This window comes from Leuresthes tenuis, unplaced genomic scaffold (assembly GCF_036924035.1).
Source record: "Leuresthes tenuis unplaced genomic scaffold, fLeuTen1.0.hap1 SCAF_21, whole genome shotgun sequence".
NCBI lineage: Eukaryota > Metazoa > Chordata > Actinopteri > Atheriniformes > Atherinopsidae > Leuresthes > Leuresthes tenuis.
Genome location: NW_027325375.1, coordinates 25317668 through 25334406, shown reverse-complemented (window position 1 = coordinate 25334406; position 16739 = coordinate 25317668). Strand labels below are relative to the sequence as shown.

General features: G+C 40.0%; 2 protein-coding genes across 3 annotated transcripts; both read right to left on the bottom strand.

Moving 5' to 3' along the window:
• Window positions 1-426: 426 nt before the first annotated feature.
• tm7sf2 (transmembrane 7 superfamily member 2) lies at window positions 427-10597 on the bottom strand. Its single transcript, XM_072374360.1, has 11 exons — window positions 10512-10597; window positions 9539-9621; window positions 8210-8406; window positions 7272-7326; window positions 6715-6909; window positions 5139-5242; window positions 3833-3952; window positions 3534-3702; window positions 3372-3452; window positions 3093-3215; window positions 427-922 (listed from the first exon to the last, which is right to left on the bottom strand). Exons 2-11 carry the CDS (start codon window positions 9609-9611, stop codon window positions 762-764), a joined length of 1278 nt encoding a protein of 425 aa, XP_072230461.1. The 5' UTR covers window positions 9612-9621; window positions 10512-10597; the 3' UTR covers window positions 427-761.
• Window positions 10598-10866: 269 nt separating this feature from the next.
• Window positions 10867-16135, bottom strand: vps51 (VPS51 subunit of GARP complex). 2 transcript variants are annotated; one of them, XM_072374359.1, is made up of 12 exons: window positions 15980-16135; window positions 15709-15895; window positions 15364-15493; window positions 15123-15269; window positions 14810-15029; window positions 13704-14622; window positions 13352-13567; window positions 13139-13222; window positions 12910-13044; window positions 12696-12817; window positions 12404-12491; window positions 10867-11705 (listed from the first exon to the last, which is right to left on the bottom strand). In XM_072374359.1, exons 2-12 carry the CDS (start codon window positions 15892-15894, stop codon window positions 11445-11447), a joined length of 2508 nt encoding a protein of 835 aa, XP_072230460.1. In that variant the 5' UTR covers window position 15895; window positions 15980-16135; the 3' UTR covers window positions 10867-11444. The 2 variants fall into 2 exon arrangements, with proteins under 2 accessions (XP_072230460.1, XP_072230459.1); XM_072374358.1 differs by having other exon boundaries at window positions 16017-16135.
• Between the last annotated feature and the right edge of the window lie 604 nt (window positions 16136-16739).

The following is a 16739-nucleotide window of genomic DNA, read 5'->3' as shown; positions in this document are numbered from 1 at the left end:
AAAAAAGAAAGAAAAGGGGGGCCACTTCAGACCTGAACGGCCTTACGACGCAAGCTGCCCCCACCGGGGAAGCTTTGCCACAAAGTGAGCAGCTACTCTGAGAAGAAACCACCATTTCAGCCGAGTCCCTTTAACAGCAGCCTTTACTAAGACAGACCATATACTTTTTGTTCCCTCCGTGTGAGAAAGCCTTGAGGGTCAGTGAACATCTGCTATTAAGGCATGTATATTGGACAGGGAATCCATTTAAACAAGATGGTGGTAAAAGGCTGGAAAGGGTTATTAAAAAGTGGCACAGCCATTATCTGCTAACTCCACAGCGTGTAAGGATGACAGCTAATAGCTCATAATGTCTCAGCTATTTAAGAAATCTGTGTAAAAGGTTCAAAGATGTTAAAACAGTCAAAGCAATGAAAAGTCTTTTTATTAACAAAAGCACTGATACTTACTGACCCGTTTCATTTTTCGGGTCAGTATTTTCATCCAGACTTTATAAAAGAGACATGTAGTGATCTATGACTCCACCTACAGCCTGCGTTGTAGGGTTCCAGAGTCAAAATGCAGGGAATTAGAAACAGTAATCCATCATTTACAAATCAAGGCTGATTAAATCTGTGATCTTATCCTGCAGATTCCCGGCAGCAGTGTAAGGATCACCTGTGGTCTGAGTTATGGAAAACAGATTTGCATTTCAAGTAAATGTAAATCAGGAGGATTTTGCCAGTCAGTTTTGCCACCGTTTCTCCTTCAAGCTGTCCTTTTCAGTATATGTATGGAAAGATCCTGTAAGGGACACGGCGACAGTAGGTGTCCCACGCTAGTCCATATTTGGCTCTACATTGTCTCTCATCGCGTGCCTCTCGATGAATCAGCAAGATGGTGAAGTATATGACATAGAAGTAAGGCAGGATATGTGAGAATCCTAAAGAATAAAGAAACAAACAAAATGTGACAAGAATAAATGACCCAAAAACGGTAGATTATAATAACTCAGACCTTCTTTTACCACTGACATCAGCATGTATTGTATGAATTATATCAAACAATCTGTGATTAAGTGTAAAACCTCCTCTGCAAATAGTAGAACATTTTCTTTTCAGTTTGCGTTGTACAAAAGCCTTGCAGTGAATAGCGGTTTGATTATGCTCATAATGTTCAGGGTTGAGTCATCTCCACGATCACTTTTTGAGACCGTGCTGATAGCCGTTGTTTGTCCGTTATTGTTTCTTCATTCTTTGTCAGAGCAGCTTTGCTCCGTCTGGAAAACGCTGCTATGAGGGGTTTTTATTCTTTTATGTGTGCATAATTTCTCGGTTTGACATCCAAAGCAGCAATTAAGGCAGAAACTACATCATGCATCTGGGTTACAAAGGCAACTGCACAAAGTGACTCACATTAAGTTTGAAAAACTGTTCTAAAGAAAAAGAAAATTCAAAGAGTGAATACTCATAATACTATAGACTAAACATCCATTTCCAGGAGAAAAGACACTGGCTGAGCTTAACCTATTCAGACCTTAGACTTCATAGGGAGGTTTAAACACAATAACCTTTTAAAATTAAATCTTCAGGTATATTGTGAATTTTAAAGGTTTGAATGAGCAAAAAGGCAACAGAGACAGAAAAGGAGAAAAGAAAGACTGAAAAGGAAAAAATGGAGAACTGAGCATTATTAAGCAACAAAAATCTATGCCACGGTCAGAAACAGTAGGGGCAAGCCATGCTGGACTTAATCAATACGCCACCCCTAAGTAAGAGGAGTTTACAATGTGTTCAGCTTATAATGAAGTTTGGTTCAAAGCAGTACAGAAGGTGTTGGATCCCAACACTCTGGAGGGGCTAGCACACAAAGTGTGGTTTGATGTTCAACTAGACGTTGGGCACAGGGGAATATGAGAGCAATCAGTCGCTCAAACCACATCGTTCACCATCAAAAGAGATGAAAACAGGCTTAAGTATGCAACCCTGGCCATCAGTGAGAGTCACAATGACCTACATGAGAGTTAAGAGCACAAGGGATTCATGAGACGGTCTCACTATCTTCTATGCTCTGTTTCCTCGAGAAAAATATCTCTTCTATCTAAAGTTGGAAATACCAGCCTTTTATCATCATCTCTCTCTCCAAAGACACCTGTGACCGACAAGGTGGAGCCAAATCCCCGCCAAATAATATAAACCCCCTCTAACGTGTTTGTACAATTTTACATAAATAAATATTAAGTTATCAACTGAATTGTGTCCCTAACTTCTTCTGCCATATTAATAACATGTTTAATTAACCTAAAAATAATAAATGGTCATCATAGGCAAGTATTTGTTTCAACAACATCTAATGTTTAAGAACTTGAGTAACTTTTTCTGTACAAAAAAACAGTTTCCCAGATTAAAATTGTATTGATAAAAAAACCCTGTGCGTCGCATCAGCACCAATACAGATTAACTAAAACCTCAAGCTCCTAATAATATGAGTGCAGGAAAGCTGCGCTACAGAACAGCGTCGAACAAATGCTGAACATTACAGGTTTTACCATGCCGTACAAGTATTACAGCAGATCATCAGGCTTGTGTCTGTTACACTGCCAAACTGAAAAAAGAACCAACTTAAATTAATAGTTGCAGTTGATAATAAGAAAATGAATTAAGTTCCTCTAATTGTTTCTCTAGTTGATTGAATCCACAAACATATACCAAACCAGAAAAATAAAGTAGATTAACCTGACAAAGCAAATCAATTATAGCTCAAAACTCTTTACTGTAGAAGTTGTTTGTGTCATTTTATCCAGTCACTGTATATAATGTTCAGTAGTGACAGCAGGAGCCACACAAAGAGGATGTTTACTTCCAAAACAGTGTTGAGGTCCAGCCGGGCTACAGGTGGCAGTCAGAGTGAAGTTTCAAATGAAACCTTTTTTTTTTAAAAACAAGCTTTATTCATTCTAATGATTATACGACTTGATGTCATTTTATATACCCTCTCTGGCATTGATCTCTCATTAGGTCATCCACTAAATAATAAACACTCTGTGACTTTGTTAAGTGGGTCAGGTGTTATTGCAAAAAGAACCAGGCAGGGGGGCTTTTAAGATGTCTTACCACATGGCAGGGACCACGCCAGGGCCATAAGGAGGTCACCGAAGTAATTGGGATGACGAACCAGACCCCACCAGCCAGACACCAGCAGCCGCTTCCCCGTTGCTGTAGCAATGGTCTCCAGTCCTGTAAGGAGTCAAATATTTTTTCTTAAGTAAGAATTCACAGATCAACTATCCATCTCTGATCTGATATGAATATGAGGAATGTAAGAAAACACAAAATGCATTTTAGTGTATTTATGCTATTCAAGTAAATGTAAAAGACAACAAAATAACTGACTTGCAACACTTGGGTGAGTTGGGTCTCGTCTGAACTGGTTCTTCTGTGAATTGGATTTTCTGAAAATGTAATATCCAACACCTAATGGCAAACAGAAACATGTTTATCTTAAACAACATAAACATCAACCATAAAACGTGACATATTTCAACCATATTTCACCATTCAGTGCTATTATAGCTGCAGCCTTGAGCGAAGTTAGAGCCTGTGGGTGCACAACAAGGAAGACAGCCTGCAGGCCATATGTGAAGGGGACCCAGGCTAGGTCACCAAACACCAGCATGAAACCAAAACCATCGTGCACAATGTCCATGGTTGTAAGAACAGCCTCCTGGTAAAACACAGTGAGCCAAAATTTAAATCATCACAATTATCACAAACCTTGAGCAGCCTACATTTTTCTATCTCTATAGGTATAAAAGGCGAAATCAGGTATGAAACAGGCATGCTGTCCTGTTTACCTCATTCCACAGAGCATCTGCCACATACAGCAGCTGGAAACTGTTGACCAGGATCATGGCGAGGGAGGGGGAACCTCGAAGCTCCACCTCCTTCATCAGCATTCCGAGGTTTATGACCACCTGAGGGGACAGGAATAATAATGAACTACAGTGGGAGTAAAGTGCTTCTCCACAGCTTTTACAAACTCATTTTAGTAGTTCAGATCGACTCGAATCCACAGTCGGGTGAAACATCAAAGACCACCAAAATCCAGATGTTCGTGAATTACGTTACTAACGTTGTAATTAACCACTTATTACTATTATCAAATAATCTAAAAACAATTTTTCCAACTGTTTCATCATTTGGTCCATAAAATGACGGTCTTATTAGTCCTATTCTCCTAAAGCCCATGCTGACACTGAAATGACTTTGTTTTATTGTAAATATTAACTGCATATACCAAATAAAAAATTATATACACACACACATATATAGATATACACAGTATTTCTATATATGAAATATCACATAAATCATATATACAATGAAAAGGCATTATGTTAAGAGTACGCAGTTTTAAGATTGAACAGGAAGTGAAAATATCCCACACAATGTCTGGAGCCAGTTGGTGGAAGCTGTTTCTGTGCTCTCCTACGCAGAAGGCTTCAAAACATTCAAATGCGCAAATCTGTAATTGTCTATGGTGTAAATAAAAAGGGAGAACAACATTTTCTAATATGATTTGATTCTTTACTGTCTCACTGTTTTTTTGTGTGATTTGTAAAGTTATCCTTAATCTTGTAATATAAGTCTTACTTTTAATTATCAGTGGGAAATCAACATTTTGTTTTATCCTCTATCATGACTCTGATGCAGGAAATGGTGGGCACCCCTGCCCTTCGATGAATTCGTCGATGTACCGGGTCACGGGGAAGAAAACACTTCTGACTCAGACTGTGTCCAAATCAGAGTGCAAATTATTCTGGAAAATCAGTGGAGAGCAACACTGCCACCTGATGGTCTTCTTGGGCTCTCAAAAAGAAACCACCGTCATGTCAGTGCATTCAGAACATATTCGTGCATTTAATTTAATTTGAGCCGTCTCCAAACTCTTAAAAGTATTGCAGCAGATTTAGATGAATCACAAGCAGCAACTACAGAAAATAAATAATATTTATAATATATTTATAATATAATTTATAATATAATAATAATTTAACTTTTTTTGGGGAACTTTTGATGGTTTGAGAGCCTGCTATGCTGTTTTGCTTCTCTTGGGATTTGGTCTATGCCTGAACAGCACATTTCTGTAGTTCGACTCACCCAGCCAATCAGACCTGGTCTGAGCTCACAGAAATATTTCAGGTCAAAATCTCCAATTCGGGGGTTTAGCTCACGTCCAATGAAGAAGTCATACAATGGATTTCCTACAACAAAAAAGAGGAATTAATATACATGTTAATCAACCCGCAGGTGAACTTACAATAAAAACTGTATAACTCTGTGTAATTACTTCTACATATGACTCATGTTATATAGAAAACTCACGGGCAGATCAATAAACTGAGACTGGAAACAACAGTCTTTTGTCTGTAAATTCAGGCCAAGACCTCTGATACAGTCAAGGCTTAATAGTGACGGAAAGCAAAAAATCTTTTTTATAAAGAAACGTACATTAGCAAATACAAGATATAATAATGAGTCAACAAAACAATCTCATTGGCAGAAGCTAACAGTGACCTTCTAATCCTTCATCACTTTTTCTCTCTATGGCACCATGAGGCACCAGCTGCACAGATTGCAGTTTAGACAGTACAGCAAGTTTTTACAACAAAGTGCATACTTTGTCATGACTTCAGTCCACAATTGATACACACATTGATAGATATAAAATGCCTTTTTCTACTCAAGATATTTTAATATGTCACACAATGAAACACACAGCTGAAATGAATCCCTTCAAATAATTTCTGCAATTTTGTTAAGATGTGTCAGAACAAATGTCAGGTGTTATGCATGCGTTTTTAATGCTGGGACAAGTCAAAAGTCTGCTGTAAAAAAAGCAACATTGATATGAACCCAACATTTTCAAGAGCAAAAAATGGCCCCCAACATGAATGCTAAACATCTTGTTTTGCTTGTGTATGTAAGACTATAGCTGTATCTTATGTAAAGAACAGTGATAACTAGGTGAAGCCTTACGTGAACTAAAGTTGTTGTGTTTGCTATTTTGTTTCATTTTACAAAAACAAGTAGAACCAACAGCTATGCTAACAGCTAACTGAGGAGTTTTGAGGTGACTGTTCACCATGCTGAGGCATTCGCAACCACAAGGCTGTCACTGATGAAATACGCATAAAGTTTTCACCACCGTTATTCATAATGATATCATTTAGACTTCAAATTCATAACTAATTGAGTGTTTTCTAACAAGCATTAAACACAAAGTACAGCGAATGGGGATGAGTCATATAGCGAGCATGGCTAACAGTCTCCTTTTGGCCAATGGCTTTTCATTATTTTGCTTTCTCTAGCCTTTATAGCATGGTTGTGAAAACAATGTTTAGGAAGTCTTGTTCATTTTTCTTTCTTTCCACAAACTGTGATGAAAGTAATCCTCCCAGAATATGAATCATAATACTGGATGTTTTCTGCCTACAGATGCACAGTGTAGCAGGTACAGCCGGGTCAGCTAACATGAAAGAGAACATTCACTTAAAGCCTGATGCCTGCAAGCTCTTACATACTCGGTTGTTAGATATTTACCCAGAGGAATATCCAAATCCTCCAATTCTCACAATACGAACAGGCCTGTTAATGCATGGTACATTGCCAGTGGCTATTTTTAAACACTGTTTAAATGTCAATCCTTTCTTAGTAACAAATCTCAACTTCTCACCTGTGTTTCCGCCTAGAGCCAGAGCATGGGAAGGAGCCCAAAAGGAGCGGCTGTACAGGTAGATGGAGAGCAGGAATGACACCGCTACGGCAGACACTGCTAGAGGCAAGAGCAGCTCAAAGAGATATCCAAAAGGAGCCCCGAGCACCAGAAATAACATCAGGAACACAGCGCTGATGCACAGGCTGTGAAAACCTTAGGAAGGGAAACAAACAAAGCTAGACACTGAAGTCCTGGGGAGATAGATATGCAAACTGATGGAGACTAGTATGAAGGAGAGGTAAAGTTTAAGTAGATTTTAGCTCAAACAGACAAATGGGAACAAAGAATTTGCTTTTGTTACTGTAAAAATGTGTGACACGTCAGGAAAGCTGTGAAAAATTACAGCACAATAAGGCATTTCACACTTAGGTTATGACCAGAATTTAAATATGTTTAACACATTAAATTAAATTATGAAAATTAATTATACTAAACATAAAAACGCACAGTGCATTATAAGTGTAATCTGCTGAAGAAAAGCAGTAAGGCTTATTGTTACCAAAACCCAACAATACCATTTATGGGATACTTGAGCCTCGTTCCATCCCTCAGCACTAATCCTTCAGACACCTGCAGGCAAATACACTCACTCTTAATCTAACAGAAGCAAACATAAATAATGTCCTGCCTATTAATCAAACATAAAAAGGAGTAACGCTACAGTATCTTAGGGTCAGTCAAAGCAAAGACTTACCGAAATCTCACTGTAGCTCATTTAGTAATGTCCCCAGTAGGTGATGTTTGGGTCAAAAATAACTACACAACAACAAACACGCCATAGAGTATAGCTAATACTATCATGTTAAGGCTTTTGTTAATTACAAAAAATAATCCAAGTTGAAAAGTAGAGAGCCTTATCAGAACCCATCCTGGCTAATTCAGTTACTGAAATTACCAGAAGCTTCAGGTAACATTATGATCGGTTCATTTTCTTTTTCATTTTGCTCCTGTTAAACTGCATTTCAGCATGTCAGAGACATTGTCGTGATGAATTTAAAACAGAGATTTTTGACATGCTGGATATGGAAGTGCATTAAATATTTCATTATCTTGTAATTATGGCATTGTTCAGCAAAGGATTCCCAGTCTCATCTTAAGTCATTTTGCTAGTTATCAATTATAAATGACAAAAATCCCTCAATATGTTCACACTGAATATTGACAGACAAAGACTATTATAAGATTTATCAATAATAATTCTAACTCCAGAGTACAGAATGTGATGATTAAACAATATTTATCATCAACGATAAATGAACGGCATTTATTTAAGGCGCAGATCCAGTTAATCCAGTTCAGGGTCGTGGGGGGCTGGAGCTGCCATTGGGCAAGAGGCTGTTTACACCCTTACACCCTTCAAACTTCATACAGAAAGACCCCTGCCTCCTCTTGTTGTGAGACGACAGTGTTGACCACCACATCACCTCGCAGCCTGCTGATGAACGTGTCGTACCTTTCCTAACGGCATCAGATAGAGCAGGGCGTGCAGACCGATCCATCCCAACAGAAGCACGAGGGCCTGTGGGTCCCACAGCTGATTAGCAGAGGGGAGGAGAGGGGGCCACTGAAGCACACTGGCCTCAGGAGACTGGCTCCCACATATCAGGAAGAGCACCGTCAATGGAAGAAAGATGGGAATGCATATGGCACCTGACAGGTGAATACAGATAAAGGTGAAATGACAGAATGGAGATGTGTTGAATGATGATGCACAGTAAAATCCAAGAGCACAGAAGATACAGAAAGAAGCTAATCAACATCAGAATAAAACATAGATTAAGTTTTATGATACATCAAACGAGCTGCAGAGGATATTACCTGATCTGTGCAATTTGACAAAATCATCTACATTAATCTCTTTAACAGTGTCTTAATGTCTTAATGATGGCTGCCTATATTACCACCTTCTAGTTCCTCCTTTTATAGAATCAGCTTTATTACATTTAAACGCTTCATCTTTGATGTCATTTGTATATAAAAGCAGAATTTAGCTGTAGAGAGGTATAATGCACTAACTCTGCTTTTAAACATACAGTCATGTTAAAAAGAAAGTACACCATCCATCAGTTCCAAGGTGAATACAACCTCAGGTGAATAAAAACAAGTCTTTACTCCGTGTCATTGTTTATTGAACAAAAACTATGCCAAAATCCACCCGCTTTAGCAGCAATAATTTAAAGTAATCACTTGTGTATAATGTTAATAGTCTCTGAAGAAGTTTTGAGAATTTTCGCTCACTCCTCATCATAACGTTTCAGTTCATTGAGGTTTGCAGCATTACCCTGTAGAGTCTGAGATGTAGCTCTTGGGATTTTGACCTTGGGGTGAACTTGCTGGGACATCCACTCCTGGGATGATTGACAGCTGTCCTGAATGTTTTCCCACTTGTGAAAAATATTTCTCACCATATAACAAGGGGTTCCAAATAGTTTGGAAATGCCCTAATAATGCTTCCCAGATTGATGGGCAACAAACAGCTACTTATCCTCCTATTTCCTGTGAAAGCAGACAGGGTGGACTTCCCAGGGGTGAGACATGTTTCCCTTATCAAACAAAAACTAATGTTCATCTGAGGCTGTAATCATTTAATTCTAAGATGTTGCGAGGACCAGATTACTTTATTATTTTTATAATGTCCTCATACATAAACCTTTGAATTTGAAAAGAGTGTAGTGAAGGCAGAACTTTTAAACTTAGTTTAAAGCTAATAGTGATCTGTGGTGCAGTGGTCACAGTCACTTAAATGGTGTTTGTGTCCGGGTTAGACACATGGCTGACTTACCCAGAGCTCCTCCAAACTCTCTCTCTGTGTCATGGGACAATCTGTGTTTCTGTGCTTTGTTGTTTGGTCTCATTTTTGTTCTCCTGTTGAAAGTGTTGAGGTAGATAATGGATATCAGTATAAATAAAATCATCCGAGGAACAAAGAAGCAGCATTAATTAAATGGCTAAGCAAACAGGATGCTACAGAGACTTCTTCAAAAACGTTGATTATTTTTCTGTAATGAAATCTATCCTACAAATTGCATTTCTACTCTATACATTCTGCAGTAAAATGCATTAGTTAACTTCCAAATGTTGAATATTAAGACCCGATTACTCAATAAGAACAATAGTCTTAAGGTATTAGTACTTAAGTATTTGCCCTATAGACCTTTTACTCCATTAATCTGACAGCAACAAGTAGATAATAAACATATGATCAACTTAAATTGTATGACATGATCAATTATTAGATTAAAGCTCTGACTTACACAGGTATCTATCTTAAATCAATTCAACACATGAAAATAACCTGGTGATGGAGTATCTTCAAGGATTTTTTTTACTTTCTCACATACATTTGTAATTAAATAGATCTGAATAGCTACTTCTGTCACAGAGAAAGACTTTACAGCAGGAATTGCCTATAAACAGCAAAGAGACTGAATGAGAAAACATGAACAGATTAGACGTGTGAAATAATGCAATTTACCGGAACAAACTCAGCAAACAGTTGTTATTCTTAACTCTCTTCATTTTGAAACTTCGTTCAGTAAACTAAGAGGTTGGTTATTTTGAATTAGTGTTGTATTACTTAAGTAAGTTTGTAGTCAAAGTGCGATCAGGCCGTCCAATATTTCTATTATGACACCTAAAGCGAAGGCCGTTCAGTCCCTTCCCGTAAAATCATCTGAACGCGTGTTACAGTCAAGGCCAGAGAACACAGTGAGGATAAAGAGTGAAACTTTCAGCAGGTGTGTGAAGGCACTTACCGGAGCGGTGTATAGAGGTGAGACTTTGGACGTCAGAGTTTCTCTTTTGCGTCCATCTCGCAGCCAGTAGACGGAAACGCCCCCGACACATGGCTTTCTCAGTACGAAACGGTCTCTCAGCCAATCAGATCCGTCCGCTGTCATCAGAAGAGGGTGGAGCGGAAAGCCTGCAGCCAATCAAACGCGCTCCTCAGGTGGCGACAGCCGGAAGGGAGCGATATGGCAGATCTTGTGAAATACATCTCAATTACTTTGATATTTTCGAAATAGAAGCAGAAGCTACTAAAAAAACAAGTCAACATCGTAGCCATCGTATGTTTTGATAGAGCTTTGTTTTGAAAGTTAAAACGCACCGTTTTAATCCCATTTTCATACAGTTTTATTGAAGACAGACAGTTGAAGCATCCCTGAACTTTTCTACCTTTCAAGACAAACAAATCAACTCAGCTGAAGGCATGGTGTGCTACAGTTAGTGTTAGGTGAGGATTACATGAATCAACAATTATTAAGCAAATAAAACCCTGATCTTCATTTATTAATAAGAGTTTCCACAGAACACAGCCTTTGCATGTATAATTAATATTCTCCATTTACATTCAACAGTTTCCTTCAGGTGGACAGTTCAGGTTTTCTTTTTTCCAGACAGAAGAGATTATATGATTTTTTTTTTTTTTTTACATTTTAATGCTTTATCAATGGAAGCTAGAGGATTAAGCACAATTACGGTAAACTTAAGTAGCAAACAAATGCCCAGTGAATAATTTCAGCTACTGAACTAGCTACATCCAAGATCTTGAAGATTTATTTACAAAGCTTAAGATGATTTTTCATAAATGTTTCTGAGTGGACAAAGTTTCATAACTGGAAGCATGATTCCAGTGTATCATATGATTCCATCTGTTTGAACCATCTGTCTGAGCTGCACTTTTAGCCTCAACCTCTTTCACAGATGACTTCGATCACACTCTGCTCCATCGGAGCAGGGTCCAGGCAGCGGTGGGCACAGCTCCCCACGATCTCATCCAACAGGAAGTGCACGAGGTTCTCATCAGAAACAAAGCGCCACAAGTACATCTGCAGGTAGTGGCAGTCGACCTGGATCTGCTGCAGCCCGTAACGGCCAAAGGTGCGTAAGCGGACACACTCAAGGAATGTCTTTAAACTGATTTTGATAATTCCCGTCATCACAGAGACCTAGGACAGTGGAGAGAAGTGCGAGTGAGGATGAGAAATGTTTTTCTATGTTGTTTAGTCTCAAAAGCAGCGCACATGACAACCCAAGCACAAGCACATGATACAGGTGTACAGAACCATATCTTTGAGTGGAAAACTCTCGATGCAAGGAAGATTTCTGCACCACCAGCGCACAAAACAGTACCTGCAAAAAGAAAAGTATGTTCTCTGAGAAACATAACTTCTCTTTGTACACAAATGTGTTCCCATTTGACTCGTGCCTGCTGGACGTTCCTTACGTGCTTGCAAGAGGACAGCTATTGGTTGCTTTTCATGATATGCATTAAGGCTTCTTCACACCATGCCTCTTCTCCATGCCCAGAACTCGCTCTCCCTTTCTCATATCTGAGAGAATGTAAGATGCTGAGATGCTTTGCAATTGAGGGGAGCGAGGAGCCACATTATGATGATGAAACCCACCCACAGTCTCCGCCTCCAAAGTCTCAAAAGTCTTCCTCAAGAGCGAGCAATGAAGTTGAGAGCACTAGAACAGGTTTGAGGGCGTTTATGTGCATGCTCCCGCTGGCAGATAATCACTGGTCTCAGCCACTCTTTTGTGTATTTGTAGGATATGAATGCACCCGTTTTGCACGTAAACAGCTTCTGAAAAATAAACAACATATTTTTTTCCTGAGAGCTACCTGAACATCATCACTCACCTTGTTGAACTCCACGGAGCTAAAGATGTCAATCCTCTCAGAGAACAGCTTGTGGATGTTGCTCAATAGATTGGTATCCATGGGAGCACTGCAGGTAAAAAAAGACAAAGAACTCAGGTTAATCTCCAACAGAAACAAAACAGTGGGATTTCTGATTAATAATGCCTCTGTTACAAAAGACAATCCAGACTTACAATAACATTTCAAAGGTAACAAAGAAAAAAGGAGACAATCCATGTTGAATTATCCATCAAACAGCAACTCATACGCCGTGTGTTTGCAGCCACTGTACCTTGGAGTGTAGCTGGCGGCATAGCGGGCTTGCTGCCTGGAGCTGCTGTAGACTGAGAAAGTCCTTTTGCTGGAGTCGCTGCTGTGTGCCTTTCTCACCCCTTCTTCATACAAAAGACCAACCTTTTGTGCAGAAGATTCAGAGAGTCTATTGTTCATATTCATCACATAACAGAATAAGTAAAGTGCCATAACAACACTGTAACTGACGCTACCTGCACATCAATCGAGGTGGTGTCCTCTACAACTCTCTTCATCACAGCACGGACATTTCGCGGCTCAATGGTGTTCACCCAGTCTCTGGTTTCAACACTCTTTCTTAACATTTGGGAAATGATCAGGCCCTGAACCTGTACAAACAAAAATAAAGCAAGAGAAAAGGTTCTGTTTGGCACTTGTGGATCTCTTTACTCTGTACTGGATGGCTGCTGATGAAAAGCCTACCTTGACATAATGGTTGAGTAGTTTCTGTGCAGCCTCTCTGGCTTCTGCACATAAAGTTGTGACTGGTGTTACGGGGCTGTGGTGCTGAATAAGAGGACAAAAAAAAGTTGAATTAAAACGTCAACGTGAGCAATATTTTTCAGGAGAGTTACACTAAAATGTAACATTCAAACATCTAGATAAAGTTAAATACTGCATTTCTTAGACTAATACCTGAACAAGGAACTGTTCATCCGTGAGTGTGAGAATGTAGGAGATAGTAGAGGTTTCATAGTCCAGGCAAAGACGAGAAAGCAGCAACAGCAGGGCAGGGGGAGTCGAACCTCCTTTGTCTCCTGCACTCTCGCAAAACTGGCGAGAAGACTGGCACACAAACTTGATAAAGCTCACCACCAGGCTCTCACGTACGCCCTGGCTGCAGAATTCCCCCTACGAGGGGATGGAGAGAAATCTCTGTCATCTTCATTGTGTAGAAACAACTCAAGTTAAACATACTTTGAAACGAGTATGGAAACTTAAATGATTTTAAGTATTGTTATCTTTTATAAAACAATCAACACGTCACCTTGAAGTACGGCTTGTTGGAGAATGTAATGTCCTTAGCTGTGAAGAGATGCACTGACGCCAACACTGACTTAATCTGGTTGAGAATAGAAGCAGACAGAGAAGAAAGCAGCTCTGGCAGACTGGTTGGAGCATCTCGGCTAGAGGCCATGCTTCCTAGATGAGATCCTCCTCCAGCCACTGAGGCACCAGCTACAGAGAGGCGAGGTGTTGCCAGGGCCTGTCTCACATCGGTCAGGCTGTCCATGTAGAAGCTCTGCAGAGCAGAGAGGTACTGCTTGACTCGCTCTGTTGCCGCTCGTATCACAATCTCTGTCCCCTTGTTTGGGACAGTCGAGCCTGGCAACAGTTTGGCCACTGCCTGAAGTCTGCGGTGGAAGCGGTCAAGCGCACGGACCAGGAGGGAGTTATCTCCGACCCCTTTCTCTTCCTGTATCCTTCTTTCCACAAGGGAGAAATACCGAGCAGCCAGATCATCCACAAAGACATGCAGCTTGCCATTTGCCATCTGAGGAATGTTTTTTGATGCAAGCTCACCTGTCTGAGCATGGTTAATGAACAGTTCTTGATAGGATGTAATGACTAAACATAAGCTGCTAACAAATTCATTGCAGCCTCTGTCTATGAATTCTAGGATGTCTGTGTTTGATGTGGGTGATGGTAGAAAGCTTGATTTAGGGGACTTATCAGTTGGAGATCCTGCAGCTGCTGCAGTAGATAATGACCTGCATGCAGAAGCATCTTTCACAGCTGAGGCAACTGGGTACGGTCTTATCTCTGCTTCCAAGCCCTGGAGGTCTGACTCGAGCCGAGACCATGCATGGCTCAGGAATTTATCACAGAGCTCCTCAGCTGGCTCGTCCAACTGTAGAAGCAGCTCCACACACTCTGACAAATCCTTGGCGCTTGTCCCACCATCCCTACAACCACAAGAACAACAAACAGAAATAGTTGATCTATAGGAAATGGATTAAAGAAGAAAAAACATCATTGGAGATCACAGACTAAATCCAGGCGCATTCCCATCGGCCCTGTTTTCCTTAACGGGACTCGTTTGTGACATGTTCCCTTAAAGTGGCATCTCCAACCTGGTCTAAAAATTCTCACCTGAACTTCTGTCGGAGCTCCTGAGCCAGCTTGTCCATGATGGCGTGACAGTCATCCTGAATTCCCTTGAAGGAGGGCAGGTGACTGTACTGATGTAGCACACAGCGGGCACGGCGGTGGGAGTTCACTGCCTGAGTGTAGGCCTGCAGCTCCAGACACTTATTCAATCTTGCAGGCAGTTCAAACAGGAACTGAAGCTTCCTCAACAGAGTGTGGACCCCTGGGATGGAAGATGATGAAGGAAATATGTGAACATAACCATCATGAAGATCGTGAACTATTAAACAAAACAAACTGGCAGTTTAGGTCTAACCTGAGAGTTTTGTTATCTGCGCGTGTTGGTCTTGAAGAGTACCGCTGATACGAGCACTAAAGTCAGTGATTGCCTCCATGTTTGTGGACAGGCAATCCATTTCATCTTCCATCTTTTTGAAATCATTCTTCATCTTTCTTATAGTGTCTGGCAACAAAAAAAAAGAAAAAAACAAATCAATATACTTAACCTAACCTGGCTCACTGACATTTTAAAAGCACTGAGTGTGACCTCCCATTACCTGTAGCAGATATGAACTTGTTGTAGTTCTCATAGACCAGGGTCTGCATGTCACTGTCCAAAGAGCGGATCTGCTTCACCATACAGGTCTCCTGGTCCATCAGCTCAGCAAGAGAGCACTCCCTTCTAAGCTGTTAGCACATTTGGGAAAAAAAAAAAAAAAAAGGTCACAACCACCCTTAAATACTGTACATGACCAGCAAAAGATCATCATCAATTATTAGCCACTTGTTTCCTTGAAGATGTAGTGTCACCTGGATGAAAACTGGTTCATTTTAGAATTAATGATACATACGCTTCTTTTAATATCACATACGACAGTGTCAACAGTTAAAAATGACAGCACCTTGTTAAGGTAGAGCTCCGGGTCAAAATGAGGCCCGTTGATGTCGCATGGATCCAGGGACAGCGGCTGTTCCGGGGCCTTTCCTTCTTCGTTCAGTCCATAGTAAAGCTTCAGCATACCGTGCACCCTACGCCTCCTCCCGGCCTCTTCTGGCACCCCTTCCGAGCTGTCTACTTCAACGTCCATACTGTAGTCCAGGCAGTGAAGAAAGTGAAACGATAATAAACAAAAATTACCGGCGTATTCACAGATGACAACTCTAAAATCCTACCTCGAAACTGCAATTTCTCTATCAAGGCAAATAATACCTGTTTAACTTCAATATATTCTTCAAATAACACGTTTTCCAAAGTAAAAGATTTACAAAAATGTCATATTTTCGATGACACACAAGCAGCTAGCTGGAAGCGTTATTGTTTCCGCGTTTGTAGCCAATCCAAAGTTACGCTGTGATGGGGCTTGCGTAGTAGAGGCTATTCCGGATGTGCGCTACTGCGCATGTCATTACTGCCAAAATTAAGTTCATGTCATTCCCTTTCCTTATTCCTTCTATAAACACGACATATATGTGTGTGTGTGTACACACACTCAAACGTTTGTGTTTATATGCGCATGTACGTTGGAGATCAATTCAATCAAGGTTCAGAGAAAAGTTTTATTGATCAAAAATTTAAAATGTAATACAATGAAATGCTGCATCACAGACAATGTTAAAACGTTAAAGGGGAATAATGTTCAATGATTTATTTTTTTTGGTACTTGAAAACTATACATGTAAATAAGGTGCATTTGAAACAATTTCCACAGGAGTCTTACACTTTACCAACACATATCGAACTATAGAACGTTTGAAAACATTGACTGCAACATGGAGCAATTAAAAAAAAACCAAAAAAAAGCAAGGAAAAGAAAAGAAAAAGTATTTGTCGGTATAACACTAAAATCAGGGTCCGAGTAGAATAGATAGCAAAAATACTGATGAAGGAAAGCTCTTTGGGAAGGAAGTTCATATGGAAGATAACATGTTGGTT

Coding starts and splice junctions, on each gene's coding strand:
- tm7sf2 (XM_072374360.1), bottom strand. CDS start 9,611: ATGAGACCAAACAACAAAGCACAGAAACACAGATTGTCCCATGACACA. Junction 3,953..5,138: donor GACCAGGTCTGATTGGCTGG/GTGAGTCGAACT, acceptor CTGTCCCCTCAG/GTGGTCATAAACCTCGGAAT. Junction 3,703..3,832: donor CAGATGCTCTGTGGAATGAG/GTAAACAGGACA, acceptor GTGTTTTACCAG/GAGGCTGTTCTTACAACCAT.
- vps51 (XM_072374359.1), bottom strand. CDS start 15,894: ATGGACGTTGAAGTAGACAGCTCGGAAGGGGTGCCAGAAGAGGCCGGG. Junction 15,494..15,708: donor CGGAGCTCTACCTTAACAAG/GTGCTGTCATTT, acceptor ATGTGCTAACAG/CTTAGAAGGGAGTGCTCTCT. Junction 13,223..13,351: donor ATGAACAGTTCCTTGTTCAG/GTATTAGTCTAA, acceptor CCTCTTATTCAG/CACCACAGCCCCGTAACACC.